Source organism: Kogia breviceps, chromosome 20, assembly GCF_026419965.1.
Source record: "Kogia breviceps isolate mKogBre1 chromosome 20, mKogBre1 haplotype 1, whole genome shotgun sequence".
In the NCBI taxonomy this organism is placed as follows: Eukaryota; Metazoa; Chordata; class Mammalia; order Artiodactyla; family Physeteridae; genus Kogia; species Kogia breviceps.
Genome location: NC_081329.1, coordinates 5,221,828 through 5,239,097, shown reverse-complemented (window position 1 = coordinate 5,239,097; position 17,270 = coordinate 5,221,828). Strand labels below are relative to the sequence as shown.

Sequence of the window (17,270 nt, the reverse complement as noted above, 5' to 3'; positions counted from 1 at the left end):
CGCCCGCAGGTGGGTGTGTCCAGGCGGCGGGAGCGCGCTCGCTCATTCGCGTCTGGGGACCGGAAAGGAGGCGGGGCCGCGGCAGCGCGCGCTCCCCCCGGAACGCGCGGCGCAGGCGGCGCGGCTCGCAGGGAGGTGTACCGCGGCCGGAACGGGGTCCCGGGTGTGCGTGGGGAGCGGGTTTCGGGGCGTCGGCCGCGATGAACACGGTGCTGTCGCGGGCGAACTCGCTGTTCGCCTTCTCGCTGAGCGTGATGGCGGCGCTCACCTTCGGCTGCTTCATCACTACGGCCTTCAAAGACCGGAGCGTCCCGGTGCGGCTGCACGTCTCGAGGATCATGCTGTGAGTACGGCCGGGGTCGGGCGGCGGGGCCGGGCATCCGGGCCGGGCAGGGCCGGGGGGCGCCGAGGCCAGGCTGCCGCGCGGGGCCCCTCCCCTCCCCTCCCCTCCCCTCCCCTCCCCTCCCCTCCCCGCCTCCCCCTAGCGGCCTTCGCCCCCGGGCGGACCCCTTGGGGGCTCTCCCTCGGCTCCCACCCTCCGCCGCACCTTCCCGGGCTTGCTGTTAAACGTTCGTTTGGAGTGTTGCTCGGATCGCTGCCTCCGCTTCCTTCCTGTGCCTCACTTCCCTCGCCCGCACCCGGCCAATAAGGGAGCACCACACCAGCCCAACGGGCCAGCCCGGCCGCACCCCCGCCGGCGCGGGGCTCGGGGTCCCAGGCGCTTCCGGCCCGACTCGCCCCCGGACAGCCCCTCCGCAGGGTCCGTCCCCCTCCTCCCGCCGCCGAAGGTACCCGCGGCGCCTGCGAAGTTGGCCGGAGAGGTTCGGATGCCCGGGGAAGAGTCGGCCTCCCAGCGCTCCCAGGCGGCGTGGCGTGCTTTTCGTTTTATTTGTGAACGGCCAGCCGCTTGAATAAATCTGCGAAAATGCCCGAAGTAGAATTTTGAAATAACATTGTCCTTTCGCTAATGCCTATTTTTTATGCTAATTTTTATTCTCTGGCACTTTCTTCGGTTTCTACCTTTTTTCTCTCCCCTGGTTCTCGTGTCCTTCTTATCTGTGCCATCTTCCCTCGTCTTCAACCTTGGTTTTATTTCTAAGTCACAAACACCAACAAGCCAGTCATCTAATGGCTATTCCCCACTTATTTTTTTCCTCTCTGCATTGATGTTTGTTAGGTACTCTTTTTTAGATTCCGCTAGACTCAGGCTGGGCATCACGAGCGCTGTCTACTCTGGGAGGGCTTAGAAGAGGTTGGCTCATGGTACACACTGAACAGCTGTTAGCTACTGTGAATCTTGAGCAAGCTTCCTACCTTCCTGGGTCTTCATTTCCTTTTGTCTGAAGTGGAAGTAATACCCAACTCGTAGGCCTGTTGTGAGGATTGAGATAATTGTCAACACACAGTGGCCCTGACCCAGACGCATACATAGCACGTGCTCAGTGAATAGTAGTTGTTCATTTAATCTTGGTTTCCATACCACCTTGCAGTCCAATGTAATTTTCTTCCAGCCAGTCTACCAAATCACTTGACATGAGTATTTCCACATTATTTGAGCACTTTTTTTCTCCCCCTGGGTTTTGTTAGGGGTTCTTTGAAGGTAAATGAAAATAGCTGAAGACCTACTTTTATAGTGGATTAGAATGTTTCTATTGTCACACTTACACGTTTCTCTGATTTTTACTTGTTTCTTTGTGGGATACAGCTAGACCCTGTCTTTCACATATGTAAGGAATTTTGTGAGTTTTGTATGCTGTTATGTTTGAAGGATGGTGAAACTATTATCTTTATTTCTAGAAAAAATGTAGAAGACTTCACTGGACCTAGAGAAAGAAGTGATCTGGGATTCATTACATTTGATATAACTGCTGATATCCTTTTTAGCAAATATTTCATCGCCCTTTCTCTAGTATTATAATGATATACATATTTAGTGATTTGGGGGACGGTAAGTATGTTTATCCATTGAATCAGTCAAACCTTGGAAATTTCTATGCCTATGTTTTCATCAGTTATAGTCGTGTTAATACCTCCTCGTTCAGCCTTGAGAAAACTTGTATTTATAGATTGATGAGTTATTATTGTGTGAACACACTTTAAATTCTTCACAGAAACATTAAATAGATCTAAAGCTACAGGAGAGTTTGAATCTGTATTTAGGAAAGAAAATAAAATTAGATCATCTAGATTAAAGACGGAATGTAAGCACTACTCAGCCTACCTAGATGTAACGTTTCATGTCCAATCCCCAAGAATATGTCCATATTTTGTGATAGCAGAGAGAAAAAACACATGTTGGAAAAGTGAATTGCATCTGTTGTGATTCTGAAGGTCACTGTCAAATGATTATTGGTAAACCATATTAGCATTTTGCCATTATCATTCCTTTTATCAGTATTTTTATAATAAGAGTCAGAAATCGTAACAATTAAAAGAGTTATTTAAAATGGAGGTGATTTAAATATTTTCTCTTTACTTTGAATTTCCACCTTTTGACACCTCTGATCTCTGGGCTAGTTTAATCTTCTCTTAGGGTCTTAGATTACTATCCTGGCAGCATTGTTACCTGCCACTTCTGGGATCTCATCTGCCTTTTTAAGACCCCAGGATTAAAATCGGTTATGGACATTGAACTGTCTGAACTTGTGTAAAGCAACTATCTGAACAGTGGAAGCAGATTATCTACCTGGGGAGTTTACCTGACATGTCTCTTTACTAGCCTGGAATGACTTTTAACTTGATTTTTTTAGAAATAAATTACTAGGTTTAGAAGTAGACTAGGAATTAGTTCTGTAGGCACTTTTTTAGGAAATAGAGTACACCATCAGAAAAGTCCTGTGTTAAACTTTTGCTTTTAAGTCTTCATGTCTTTAGAAAAACTAAGCTAGTGAGAGAGAGTTTGGAGCTAGTGTGAAAGTAGGAACTTTGTGTATGTGGGCAATTATAGTGAAATTTAATTTCATCATTTGTAGTTTAGATTTTCTTAATATGGCTGCTAAAACTTGAAATTGTACCTGTTTTTATAAGGAGATATTTAAGACTTCTGAATTCTAAAATAGTGATTCTTAGTGGATACACATATCTAAGAGTGGAATCTCATGAACATGTAGCTGTTAGTATATAAACGGATATAATAAAATGACTTAACCATTTACATATGATGCTTAATGAATCCAAACATTAACTTAGTTCATTTCTCAGTGACACCAGTCTTGTCATTAATCCTGGTGAGTTTTTTTCACTCGGGTGCAAACTAATGAAACCAGATTGGTATTCAGCTGCGTACCGTTACTGAAGCACCTCATGAGTTGAGACATTTTGATCTCTACTGGCATATGTCCAAAAATAATATGTACAATTTACCGTACTTGGTTTAAATACTTGAGCCTAGTTCACTTTTGCTTAACATTAAGTTATATTGTGGTGACTGGTTATACTCAGAACTCCATTGGAATCATATGTGCTTGAAATACTAAGTCCTCTTTCTTTTAGACTTACTGGGTTGATTTTACAGAAAACGAAATTTCGTATTTCTCAGTTAAGTTTGTATTAATCGAAGTATCTCAGGTAGTAATGCTTAGAGGAGCAGGGCAGGATACTGGTAATCTCACTGATATTTTTTGACTTTGGAATGAGCTGGATTTTACAGTGTATCATCTTCTATATATTTTTTATTAAATTAGAGGCCCAGTATGTTTCTGGGCCACCTCTCCTTTTTTTTAAATTTTAGTATGAGTATTGCTATGAATAATTAATTTAAGAATAACTAAAATCTGTTTTAAAGTTGTATGCTGCCTTATGATTTATGTATTCCTTAATTTATATACATCTAGAAAATATATTTGATTGGAATGTTAAGCAGTTGTTTCTTTATTTATCAGCCGAATATTCAACAAAAAATAATGTAAGTATATGTATGGAAGTATTTTCGTAGATATTTAAAACCTCATTCTTTAGAAAAGAATATAAATTTTATATATTTGAAATATCTGACCTGAGTAATTTAGTAAAAATCACAAGCCCATGGAAGGGTGACTCTACTAAGAAAACGTTATGTCCTTTGGTAGCTTCTGTCTTCTTTGTTTTTCTGTCTGCTTCTGCCGCCTCCCTGCACTGTGGTTCCCAAGAGTGGGCTGCAAGCAGGGTAATGCCTAGATGTATAAGGAGAACAATCCAGAGCTACTGTTTCTTTTCTTATGGATCTAAGAAGAGGTGCCAGATTTTCAGTTTGTTCAGCTTTTTACCTGGTGTTAGGATGGAGTGGCAACTTCCAAGCTCCTCACGTGCCACACTGGAAACCGAAAGGCCGCTTACGTATTCTTTCTCCATTTAAAATAAGAGGGAGAAGATGTGAAATTTTACTGCTACTCACTCTATGGACTGACACCAATACTCGTACTTGGTCCTTAAGTCAAATGGTCACACGCCTCCTAAAACGCGCACCTGCTCTGGAGGAAGGGGGGAATTCTGTAGGGCAAGAGGTCAGCCTGCTAACATACATTTATTCATTCACTTTCAGCATTTTGCAAAGTAGTGCAATGTGTACCCAATTGAGTAGATTATATCATCTAGTTTTAAATAAACTAATCCTCACAAGTGGAAAAATGGTTTAAAAATTCTTTCAAAGAAATTACAGATTGAAGAGAATGCTAACCGTCCAGACACGTGTGAGCGACAGGAAAACGGCCGAGCTGGCCTGTCTGCTCTTGAGCTGCTCAGCCACGGTAAAGGAGTAACAAAAAATCAAAGAGGTCTAATAAATAGTCGGTTGAGAACGATTTAGCATTAGTCAAGAAGACTATTTGAGATGCACATTTACATTCACTATCAATAATAATATATCTAACGATAATAGTCATGTGTATCATGCAGGTAACTTGTAAATAAGGACGCATAGTTTGGGGTTGGTGTTCAAAATAATTTGTTATCAGAAATCTTTGGAGACTATTTCCAGTGATAAGCTCCAAAAGGATGTTGCTGAACTATGGGTATATGAGGAAATGAGGAGGTCGAAGCTACGATAGTCTCTCTTCACGGCTACCGTTAGAGATAGACGGCAAGATACTTGAATCAGTGAAATTTGTAACTTGTGCTTATAACTCTGTTACCCAGATAATGTAATCAAAAGCTGTAAAGATAACTAATTTGTGAATCGTCTCTTAGATTATTTTAAAATCCATCTAAATATTTATATTTTCCCTCTTTTAATACATGATGTGAGCTGTTTTGATAGTCTTTTATTAAGCCATATATCTACAGTTAATTTATATTGAGAAATACATTACTTTGTTTTGAGTTGTACGGGACCCATCAGTTCAAACACTTAAAGTAGTCTTTTTAATCATAAATTAAGAGTTGATTAGAAGTTTTATAATTAAAAACTATTAAACTGTTAGATTAAAACCTATTATAACATTATTAAAACTGTTAGTTTGTGGCTGAAATTTATTAGTCCAGTCCAGTCTGATTTAGAGCTTTTGTTGCAGACAAGAGTAAGGGTTAAAATATTTACATAACATATTGATAAAACAGAAATCTTAGGTCCAGAAAGTGTAAGGAGAGTGATTCCGGTATGTGCATTAACTCTGAAAGGTGAAATCTGTGGAATCAAAATGTGCTTCTGTGTTGTTTTTACCTGAGCTACGCTTATGTTTTGTTATCAGCATAGCCTGAGGTAATTCGTAGTTAAGAGATGAGTCTACTTCTGTATTGTATTTGAACTGTATTTTCATTTTCAAGGGATGACAAATTAATCAACTTTATCTGTTGATTGGTTCGATTAGTTAACTGGAATCATTAGCACTTCAATCCTCTGTATATTTATTTTGAGCATATCTTTTATGGAGGATACTTCGTTGGGCAGTAAGAATATTGGGTTGAATAAGTTTTGATCTCTGCCCTTGAGAAGCAACAAAGTGTTAAACAGAAGAAGCTGCTCTGAAGATAAGAGTGACAGCTGTAAGCACAAGTATTCTACAAGTTTCAGCAAATGATCCAAATAAATATGTCACCTTCTTGGTGATGGATATACCTAAGTCAGATTTGTAACTCTCATTTACTCCAGCATGGCTAGTAAGTTAATACAGTTTGGAATTTGACAGATCACTGCTTTGGTGAATGAATATACATAAAAAGTCATTTTACTTTGGCATATCTTTGATTCTGTGTTCTTCAGTCTTGATGTTTCTGTTTAATGTTGGAGGGTTTAAGGTGAAGATTTGAACCCCTTTTTAGAAATCAGCTGTTCCACATTTCTTTTTAGTTAATGCTGAGCAGTTGGCCTCACAAGCTAATGGATGGTAGCTTCATAAGAACACATTTCTCGGCATTTAGAAGTGATTACAAACGTGCTTTTTCTCCATTTTGTAACTCTAATTTTCCAAACGAAACTTGTTTATGATATGTCAAAGCAGTGCTTAAAAGAATTGTCTGACTTCTAGGATTTTGCCATAGTAAAACAATAATGTGCCTATGTTTTCTTAATTTAAAGGGAAAAAAAAACCTAAAAAGGCTTCATTTCTTTAGTGATTCCTTGATAATTTAAAAACCTTGGAGATATATCAGTTTTCATGAGATAGTCTAGCAGCAGTGACCTGTATTAGCAGTGTGATCTACAGGGTTTAGTTCTCTCGGTTTCCCTGGCACCATGCAGTGTCCACAGAGTTAGAGGGTCTTAGAAATTTTACAGGGAAAAGTGATTTAAAAGAATGCTTCCCTTCTAGGGATTCTAGTGCCTTCTGTTTCTCCTAGGGCCTCACTCTGGAGAGCACATAAGTCTACAACCTTGCATTAAACTTTGAGGACTCTAATTAATACAGTTGCCTTGGCAAAAGGGGTGATTTCCTTTAGGGAAGTATCTTTCTTTTGTGCAGGAGAAGTTTCACTCCTGTATCTATCCACTCGTTACCATTTTGTCTGCTTTAAGATTTTAGCAGTTCCCTCAAAGTTGGATTCATTCATATAAATTAAATTCTTCGGTTAACATACTTTTGAAGTGACAGAGATGCTATATCTGTTGAATTATCTAATCAATCTTTATTTTAATGTAGGCTCTGAACCAGGTTGTTCTGTGGGACAAGATTGTTCTGAGAGGTGATAATCCAAAGCTGCTGTTGAAAGATATGAAAACAAAGTATTTTTTCTTTGACGATGGAAATGGTCTCAAGTGAGCAATTCTTTGTCGTTTTTTACGTGTGATGTTACATGAAGGGGAGAGAAAGCTGTGATGTGTTTTTATTTTAAAGAAAAACAGCTAAAAAGAAAAGTTCAGAGAGAAGAAGAGTATTTATACAGATGTGAACTGGAAGATGAGGTAGAAATAGTCCCGTGCAAACCCAGCTCTAAAACAGTGCCCCGTTCTCTCGCCTGATGGGAACTGTAACGGTCATTCGAGGAGGGCCTGGGGCTTCTGCCCTTAAGGGTGCGGGGAGCCTGGGCCACTGACCCTGGAGTGGGACTGTCGTCAAAGGGCTCCTTCGGGGACGTGAGAGGAGCCCGCCTGGGAACCTGAACGAGCAAGCCGCCTGTCGGTCTAGGAGTTGATACTGAAGTGTCTAGTTTTGGTTCACTTAATTTCTCTGAACCTCAGTTTCCTTTTATACAAAATGAAGGCATTAGAACGATTGATCTTTGGGGTCAGTTTCAGCTCTTAAGCTCTGTGGGTCAGCTTTGGAAAGGATTTTAGGGGAGAGCTATTTTAACCAAACCTGGTTTTGCAGATGAAAAGTTTCCAGCCCTGAGAGTTTGATTGATTCAGGTTTGCCCATCTGGATAATGACAGAATGAGGTTTCAAATCCTTGCCTCCTGATTTCTAGCTCAAATCTCTCTGTTTTCTGTGTTTTACTCATTTAAGCATTTCTGTTGATGGCTCGAATAACTGTGACTGTAATTGGCTTTAAGTAGGTCATTATGGGAGACCTGCAGTGAGAATGCTGGTGTTTTCCAGCATCATCTTGGATTTCAGACGACTTGAAAAAAACTTGTGTGTAGATTAGAATTCCAATTAGGAATAGCTGGTTAAAAATAAAGTGTTTGATACCTCAGTGCTTGAATTGAAACGTTTTTATTGAACTACAAATGTTTCTGCTGACATCTGTTTATTGTATCTTTTTATAGGGGAAACAGGAATGTCACTTTAACCCTATCTTGGAACGTTGTACCAAATGCTGGAATTCTACCTCTTGTGACAGGATCAGGACATGTATCTGTCCCATTTCCAGATACATATGAAATAACGAAGAGTTATTAAATTATTCTGAATTTGAAACAGCATATTTTTATACCTAATGAATTGTATCTTGTTTATCTCTTCCCTTGCATCTTTATTTGTTTTGGGTTGTTAACTTTTTTTTTTTTTTTTTTTTTGTTGGTGTAAGAATGAACATCAGAAGGCATATTGGAAGGGAAAGGTTAATGTACTGCTTAATTTTCCAAACAAAAACAAAGGCCATCAGAGTGGAGTATTGTAAGAATAAGACAGCCACGTGAGAAGGGTTTGTGAAATATTTATATTTGAAGTATTCCCTGCATTTCCGTTCTTTATGGAATATGACGTGAGCATGAAGGGTAGTTAAAACTTTCAGGTGCCTGTGGAGTCATAAGAACTCTATTTATGCCTTGCATTTATGCAAGTTCACATTGGATGTGATTTAGAAGCAGACATTCTCTATTACCTCTTTTAGGGTATGTCTGAATACTGGAAAAATTAATACAATTGTTGGTGAGAAGGCTGGTTTACAAAATAGCGAAAAGTGATGAATTTTATTCCATTTGTCTTAGGAATGCCCACAATGCTTGTTTTCCTGACAGGTGACTAGCAACTTTCTCCACTAAAGACTAAATACCTCTTTATATGCTGTAAATCATTCTAAGTCGTTTTAAAGTCTCTTAAGTCAACCAAATGTGTGTCTTTCAGTGCTTTCTCTAAAAAAGTTCCTTGGTATTATATCTTTGGGTGATTTTTTTTTTTTTTTTTTAACATTGCCATTGAACGTTGAAGATGTTTGCATGGTTTATCTAGTGAGCATGCCTAGTGCCACTGAGTGGTAATTATTTAATTTTTTTTCTAGGTCCACATTTGAAAATTATTGGGGTAATAATAATCAGAATTTGTTGGTGTGCGTTTCCATTTACAAGCACTCTCATATGTTTTACTGTATATGTTCCTCAGTAATCTAACGAGGTAAGTAGTGCAAATATTAGCTCTTTGCAGATAAAGAAACAGACCCAGAAGTTTGTGGAATTGTTTCAAGGTTATTACATAGCTAGCAAGGAAGGGTGTTAACCCTTGAACTCAGATCTGATTCTTTAAGCATATCCTTTTTTCTATACCTCCGATTACAGACTAGTCAAAATTCACTTACATAATTTTTATTATATTTTTTATCACCCTGGATGCCCTTTCTATTACCTAGAAGAGATTTCCTATCCTGTATGGAAATGACTAATTTTCAGGTTGCCAACAACTTATATAGAGGTAATATCTCACTCATTCTCTGCATAAATTAATTATACTCATGTTTAAAGTATAAGAATCCAAATGTATGTAAAAATTATTTAGAGATTGATGATATGATCGTATTTAACATGATTTTTTTCTACAGTGGGCAAATAAGCATCCTCAAAGGAAGCAACTACAAATCAGTCACCCTTAAAAGCAAGACCAAACACTGTAGGTACCCTATCAGCAGTAACCAAAAAGGGCTAATATTTTCTAAGAATGGCTCACATTAGTGGCTTAACATTTGTTATACTTATTTCATATGAAATACATCTCCGTTTAATTGCATTGGTTGGAACAGCTCTTGCCTGTAAGGGTGTGTGTTCTGTGAAGGTCAGTTGAAAGTCAGAAGTACAGTATCATGAATGCTAGACTGGGTTTGGCTCCCAGATTTTTCATTAAACTTTTCAGGGTCTCCATTTCTTTATCTGTGAAATGACAGAGTTGGACTAGTTAACTTGAATAGTAGTTCTTTTCTACCACACACGTCTGTAAAATTTGTGGTATCCGTTTGGCAGAGAGATTGAGCAGAAAAGCACCTCAGTCGTGTGAGGGCAGCAAGATGACTGAAAGACAAGTCAACACATACTTCATATTGATCTGACTTTATTTCTCTTCGATTTTACACCCAGAAGATTTAACTTCTTATATCGTTTGTACAAACTTAAAATCCGTCGGCATCAAAGCTTAAAAGCTGGGTGTGTTCTCCTTGAGGCGGGTACACGTAAGAAGCCTGCAGCCGTAGCCAGACCCGGGGCTGGCTTAGGTGTTCATGGGCCTCTGCACGCGTGGGTCTGTGGATCCGTGTTTGCTGGAGACGAATGTGGAAATTTACTCCAGTTACTGTTCAGTCCAAGCCCACCGACTTTTTGGAGTTGAGTGAGAGAGGAGTAGAAAGGCCCCCCAGCACAATGGACGCGTTTGCTTCTACTCACTAGCTAAGGGAAGCTGCTCGGGCCAAGCATGCTCCAACATGGGAATAAGAAACCTGCCTCTCAGGAGCTCACTTCTGGGTATGCACAGCTTTGTAAGTTCCCTGATGGACCTGTGTTCAGTTGATAATCATATCATTGACCTCAGCGTCAGTGTTTTCAAGAAGTCTTAGAAAGTCTCCACAAAGAACCCAAGGCTTCACACTTTTAATTAGAAACATCTGAGCCCAGGGGTGATCCTGGGACGAGGGTAATTGCAAGACACTCACCTAAAGTAATTATGTTTAGAAATGCGTTAATTTTAAGATGTGGTGCTTGCGTGCTCCTTTTCTCAGCAGTTTAACCTAGACCAGCAGCTGTATCCGCGATTCTGTTCCCCACTTGATTGCATTTGGTTCCTTTACGCTTGAAGGAAGATACCAGAAAACTTCAGAAATTCCTCATGGTGTAACAGGAAAAGGGGGTTATTTTGAGCTTCTGTTTTTGGAATTATTTTACAGCTCTTTGGTGGGTCTGGCAACTAAGAGATAGGCTTGAAGGCCACAAGGAACGTTTGTTCACTATTCTATCTGAAGCTTAATGATCTAAAGCTTTGGGTCTTTGGGGGTATAGGTTAAGGGAGGTGTTATTTTATAATGCTTTGACTTGACCTGAAATGAATTTATGGGGGGGAAAAAACCATAAGCTGTGAATTTTGGCAGGAAACATCTGTCCATTTCAGACGCTTCCCTTGCTTTTAGCAGGCAGCCTGTGTACCTTTTATGTGACTGCCAGTGGTTTAAAGAGGTCTGTTTCAAAAAGTGGTTGCATGTTTTGATGCAATTTGGGAAACTGTTTACTTTACAAATACAGATTCATAAGAAAAAAATTCATGAAAATACTGAAGATATATTTGAGGATTTTATTAATTGCAATAAATATTCAGCATTTTTCTAATGAAAGTGAATTTCGTTTATGAGTAAAAGTATGCATTTTAAAAGACTTTCAGATTGATGCTCTTTTTAATGTGAAGCTGCTGCACTGAGAGAAAATGGCTGAAACCAAGTCTAGTAACCTTGAGGTGGTTTCCTTTCCCCCCCTCCCATCCCCTCTTTTTTTTTTTGGTGGGGTGGGTCAGGGGAGAGCAGTCACACCTAAAAGATCTTCTCCAGAGACTGCGCTCCTATACTAGACTGTAAGCCCTCTGAGGGCAGTCTTGGGGGTTCTCCTTGTACCTTGCCCAGCACCTAGCAGAGCGCTTTGCACATGATAGGCGCCCAATAAATGCTGATGGTGAACAAAGTCCTTGTCTCCGTAATGTGGCCAGAGCGTGGGGACTGCCTTGCAGTGCGTGTGCTCTGTAAGGGCCGCCTTTGTCACTCCTGAGCTCCTGGTGACGCTACGTCTGATTCTCCTTCTTTCTCCTCACGCCTCGGGACGGCCTGGGCCAGGCTGCTGCCGCTCTGGCTGCCGGGACCCGGGTTCCCCCAGTGCCGGGCTCCCGGTGAGAGCCGAGGGGTAGCGGCTGGTTGAGAAGATGGATAAGGTAACACTGGAAAGTCTCCACACAGACCTGAGTTTGAAAACTCTCAAGATGCCTGCGGAGCTCGTGAAGAACTGGGTCAGAATAGACAGCTGGCTCCATTTGAAAGTGTGGCGGGCCCGGCCTCGCGGGCCTCCCGGGGCTCCCGGGCGTGTCGGCGGCTTGGGTCGCTGCCCTCGCGCTCCTGACCCCTGGGACGACCGTGCGAGCCCACTGAGTTGTGGGAACCCTGCCTTTTCTTTCCGTTTCTCAAAAGAATGTTTCCCAGTGAACTCGGACAACTGAAACGATAGAAGTACTCCCTCAAAAGAACAGAAAGTTGAATTCAGAGGGCAACTTTGTTATATTTAACCGAAGTATGTTTAATCTGGGACAACACAAGAGGTCAGCTGGGTTTTGGTTTTGTTTTCTCTGAACCTGGGCAACGCTGTATCAGAACTTCAGTCCTTAGACGTTTTCTCTCGCGCATTTTCTCTTGGCTTGATTTGTCTGAGCGAGAATTCTGGATTCTGCAGCCTGTGGCCTGATGAGTGAGTTATCCCTGTAGAAGGAAATTGCCCCATCAGTAGGTGAGCCTCAGTCTATCTGAATAGACCTCAAGTAGCTTTCAGCCGGGCCTTTCCTTCCCACTGGAGAGGAGCAGAGAGGCATTTCCTTTTTGGAGTATGTGTGGTTGCTGCATATCCCACTGGTATATCTGTTGAGTATACTTGGGAACAGGCATCTGGGAGTTGAAAGGTAGGTAGTGGGAGAACCCATATTCAGACCCTGGCGTCTGCCCCAGAGCTGAACGCCCCTCCCCACAGGCTGTGCTGTTTTGCCAGGAACGTGGGGGTGATCATAACTTTCTTCCAGAAGTGCTGGGAGAAGTAAATACGTGTGGGAAAAGGACCTCCTGGGGTTCTTGGCACATAGCCGGTTTTTATTCTACGAAACGTAGGGCAGGTAGGGGAGGGAGTTGAGGGAACAGGGCTGAAAAGTTCACAGACTTTAAAGTCTCTTAGCAAAGATGCAGGGTTTTTTTCTTTTACCTGTAATGGTAGGACAACTTAGGTAGTTATTTCATTTGATGCAAAACACTGAGTCTTGCGCCAATGTTTTTCACCTAAGAAAGGAAAAAATCACTTAGCTTGATCATGAAGATTAGTTGATTAATGATTGTGAAAAGTATAGAAAAATTTACCCTCATTTTAACCATCTGGAAAAAGAAAGGCCAGGGAAAAAAACAAGGACTAAAGCTGACTGGAAGTTGGTGAGACAAAATGCACCGACGATGCAGGGGAGGTGGGTTTATTCTGGCCCTTGCAATGGGGAGAACGTCCATTTCTGCAGAAGGATTTCTCAGAAGAGGAAGGAGGCTCGGGTTTCTTAGAGGCTGGTAAGTAAGACAGTCCTGCAGAGGCGCGGTGGATGCCGTTATTTCTCAGAACCTGCAGGTTTGGCGGGCATGGCTCTGCTCTCGGGAAGTCCAGGGTCGGGGGCTTAACCACTGCTTCCTTCTGGGCGCACAGGGCGCAGGAAGGCTTCAGCATTGTCACTGGTTTGGGGAGAGCTGAGGAAACTGCAGAGTCCCCCAGTGGAACGGCGTCACTGTGGGTTGGTACCCAGGAAGTTACAGAGTCAGAGGAACATGTCGGAGAGGACGCGCCCCAGAGAGATGAGGAACCTGAATCGGTTCCATCTCCCATTATTTGTCACTTTCAACTTAAAGACTGACGGTTCCCGGACCACCAGCTCTTTACCCTCGATGGTACCGTAGCAATCAAGAAATGGAACATGTGTTTACTCAGCATCTTGCCTACCAAGTTCCAAGTATTTTTATTTATAAAGTCAGTGCATTATATACTCTCTCTTCTCTCCATTGGTCATTTGTCTACGTAACAACCCCCGATCCCCCTTGTGGTGATGAGAGAGCCCTCTCTCTATACCGACCGCTAACAGGTTCTAGAAGTTGTCCTTTGCCTGCCCGTTCCTGCTAATTAGAAATGCATTTCTGGTGAGTCACCTGACAGTCTTTCCAGTTTTGCAAGGGTGTTGGTTAGGACGGAGGCTAAATATATTGGTTAAAGGCCTTTATTAATCCTTCAAAGAATTATTGCGGTTCACTGGACGTTTCAAAAATAGCAGGTCCTCTGTACCCTTCATCTCAGCTTCCCCTTGCGGTGACATCTTACACAACTGCAGTTCAGTATCAGAACCTGGGAACTGGTACAATTATGGATCTTATTCGGATTTCACCAGTTTTACTTTACTGATCTGTGTGCGTTACGCAGCGTCCGTAACGGGCCAGACACTGCTTTCACCCTGGGGTGGGGTGACGTGGTAAATACAGACAGCACCTCACACACCTGAAATGTTATTGGGAAGTTTGTTTTTAGAGTAAAGCGGGGCGTTCTCAGCCCTGCCTTTAAGATGTTTCCGGTTATAGAGTCAGGAAGTAAAATGCTGTATTCGCAGTGATTACTAATGACAGAATAAGCGCACTAAAGGGGGGGGGGGGCAGCGGGGGGGCACACTGCACGCGTCACGTTGAGTCACGCGGCCAAGATCCTCCTGACGGTGCAGCGGGCCGGGAAGGCCAAGCTGGTTGCGGAGACCCCTTGCCCTGCGCGGACACCTGCGGAACGGTGTCCAGGCTCAGCGCAGCTGGCTGCAGCGCAGCGGCCGACCCTGGTGGGACCCGCCAGCCGGAGAGATGCTCGGACTCCAAGGGGAAACGTAAAGTCATCACAGAATTGCTGGGAAAGCAGATGGGCTTATCCCACGGGTGATCTTACCTGTCTGTTTCGGTGACATAGGCTTGGAGCTGCATTAAGTGCTAAATCTGGCGATGCTGAGGGGCTTCCAGGATAAAACGTGAGCTGGGATGAGTCCAGGAGGCCAGAAGGACCAGTCCTTCCAAATCTAAGGCCTGCTGTCGGTCAGTCCCCTTCCAGGAAGGCACATTCCGTGAGAAAAGACCTCCAGGGCAACCTATGAAAGGCAGTGGGTCTATATCAGTGCCTGTGCTTTTATGACACACTCCTGCCACGCACACAAAATTGCAAGTGAAGTTTCACAAAATGATACTTTGGGCTACAGGCATAGGCTCATTTACCCTTCCATGTCATTAAAAGAAAAAAAAAAAAAAGATGGTCGTGACCTAGTTAATCAACTTCAAGACTCCTTGTTTAAAAAGTTCAAATTGTAATAGGAATCAAGAAATGGAGTCTACAATGTAACAGAATTTCCTAATAACAGCTACAACTTACCTGCTATTATATGCTAGGTGATTATGAACATCACGAGCCGTAACATTCCTGCGAGTCATTCGTTACTCAACAGACGTTTACTGTGCTCCTGTTTGCCGGGCACCGTTCTAGCCGCTAGACACGGAGCAGCGATCAAAGCAGAAACAACAATTTCCGCCCTCATGGAGCTCACCGACTAGTGGGGAGAATCTCTAGCTAACACACGAGGAAGTAAGATGTATTTTGTGTCATGATAAGTACTATGGAGAAAAAGAATCGGGGAAGGGGGAAAAGGCGTGTTTGGGTGCAAGCTGATAGCTGACGGAGACGAGAGGATGGACTTCAGGGTACCCGACAGAGGAGAAGTCCTGACCCCGGGAGTCGCGAGGGCCAGACTGCGAAACCAGAATTCTTGGCTCACCCAAGGAACAGGGCTGATGTGGGATGCGGATGTGGAAAAACAGGTTCAGGAAACTCAGCTCAAGGTCAGACTAGGAGGGGTTTTGAACACAGGTCTAGCTGGCTCCAAAGTCCATTACAATGTCCATCACCGGGACGTATATAACACTAGTCACTGCACACCTACTACGTGTCATCCATCCTCTTACCCAGCTTTAACTGTGTGATGGTTGCCTCACATTTTCTGGTGAACTGCAGGAGTCAGGTTCCCCTGGCTAGAAATCGCGTGATAAAGAGCTTGTTAATAGGAGACACTCAGGCCCGACAAGCTTTATGAAGATTAATAGGGGAAAGAAGCAAATATATATCCAGTGCATCACTGTTTTAATTATTTAGTGAGATGGCATAAGATAATTTTCTATATATATTCATATATTTTCATATAAGAACTTAATATAACTCATTCATATAATTTCCTATATATTTATTCATCTTCTACATGACATATTTTAAGTTCAGTGTAACCTATACAATCACTAGAGAGGGAAGTAATTTTCATCAGTACAATTTTCCCCATTTCTTGGTTTTAAAGTTAATTTTTTACAGTAAGAAGTTTTCGTGTCCAGTCATTTCACAGACAGCCTTCGGCTGTGCTCTGTGCAAGCTGTACACCTTGGTGCCTGCTTTCTCTCAAATGAGCCTCTTTTGCTGATTACTGGGGCTTTGGTGCCCCCTGGTGACAGAGCCGAGAAAAACAAGTGCTAGGTCTCCCGGATTCCATGCCGCCTCGTGTTGCGGCCTGATGGGTACGATTTACAACACGGAAACGCATAAAGAAAAATTACCCACAGGAATGTGCACTTGTGGGTTCCTTCAGTCTTGCGTCACACAGAACTTGCCAAAAGCTGTGAGAGGGTTAAGGTAAGAAAGCAATATCTAATCTCATGAACAGACGAGGCTCGAAACCAGTGGCGTGGGAAAAACTATCTCTGACTAAGGGAAATAAATCAGTCTTATCGCAAATGTGTGCATACTGCCGATAAATCCACCCCTGCTGAAACAAGACAAGTACTTTTTTTTTTTTTTTTTTTTTTTTTGCGGTAACGCAGGCCTCTCACCGCTGTGGCCTCTCCCGCCGCGGAGCACAGGCTCCGGACGCGCAGGCCCAGTGACCACGGCCCACGGGCCCAGCCGCTCCACGGCATGCGGGATCTTCCCGGACCGGGGCACGAACCTGCGTCCTCTGCATCGGCAGGCGGACTCTCAACCACTGCGCCACCAGTGAAGCCCAAGACAAGTACATTTTTAAAAGTTAGTGAAGCCCAGATTAAAAACGAGCCCACCAACAGGATGAAAAAATGCGATTTTCTGGGCAATCTGAACTACAAACTGTTTGGCAACCGTAGATGGTATGGCTCCACAGTAGACAGTTCCCGGTCATTTTGCTTTCGTCCTTATTATGTCCTTGGGTTTAGGGATGTCTCCTTTAAATAGCATAAAGCGGGATTTAAAAAATCCAATCTGATGCTCAGCATCACGAATCATTAGAGAAATGCAAGTCAAAACTACAATGAGGTATCACCTCACACCGGTCAGAATGGCCATCAGAAAATCTACAGACAACAAATGCTGGAGAAGGTGTGGAGAAAAGGGAAGCCTCTTGCACTGTCGGTGGGAGTGTAAACTG

General features: G+C 42.7%; 2 protein-coding genes across 2 annotated transcripts in view; one reads left to right on the top strand and one right to left on the bottom strand.

The window, feature by feature from the left end:
• Window positions 1–431, bottom strand: part of ASB5 (ankyrin repeat and SOCS box containing 5) — a 70,409-nt gene extending 69,978 nt beyond the window's left edge. The window contains exon 1 of the mRNA XM_059049545.2: window positions 269–431. The gene's annotated coding sequence lies outside the window, so the exon portion shown is untranslated. The remainder of the gene's footprint in view (window positions 1–268) is intronic.
• On the top strand, window positions 11–11,713 carry SPCS3 (signal peptidase complex subunit 3). The gene is made up of 5 exons (XM_059049550.2): window positions 11–343; window positions 1,798–1,871; window positions 3,828–3,904; window positions 7,050–7,165; window positions 8,117–11,713. The coding sequence occupies exons 1-5, from the start codon at window positions 201–203 to the stop codon at window positions 8,247–8,249; spliced, it is 543 nt and encodes a 180-aa protein (XP_058905533.1). The 5' UTR covers window positions 11–200; the 3' UTR covers window positions 8,250–11,713.
• Window positions 11,714–17,270: the final 5,557 nt, after the last annotated feature.

Coding starts and splice junctions, on each gene's coding strand:
- SPCS3 (XM_059049550.2), top strand. CDS start 201: ATGAACACGGTGCTGTCGCGGGCGAACTCGCTGTTCGCCTTCTCGCTG. Junction 1,872..3,827: donor TACATTTGATATAACTGCTG/ATATCCTTTTTA, acceptor TAATTTATATAC/ATCTAGAAAATATATTTGAT. Junction 3,905..7,049: donor AATATTCAACAAAAAATAAT/GTAAGTATATGT, acceptor ATTTTAATGTAG/GCTCTGAACCAGGTTGTTCT.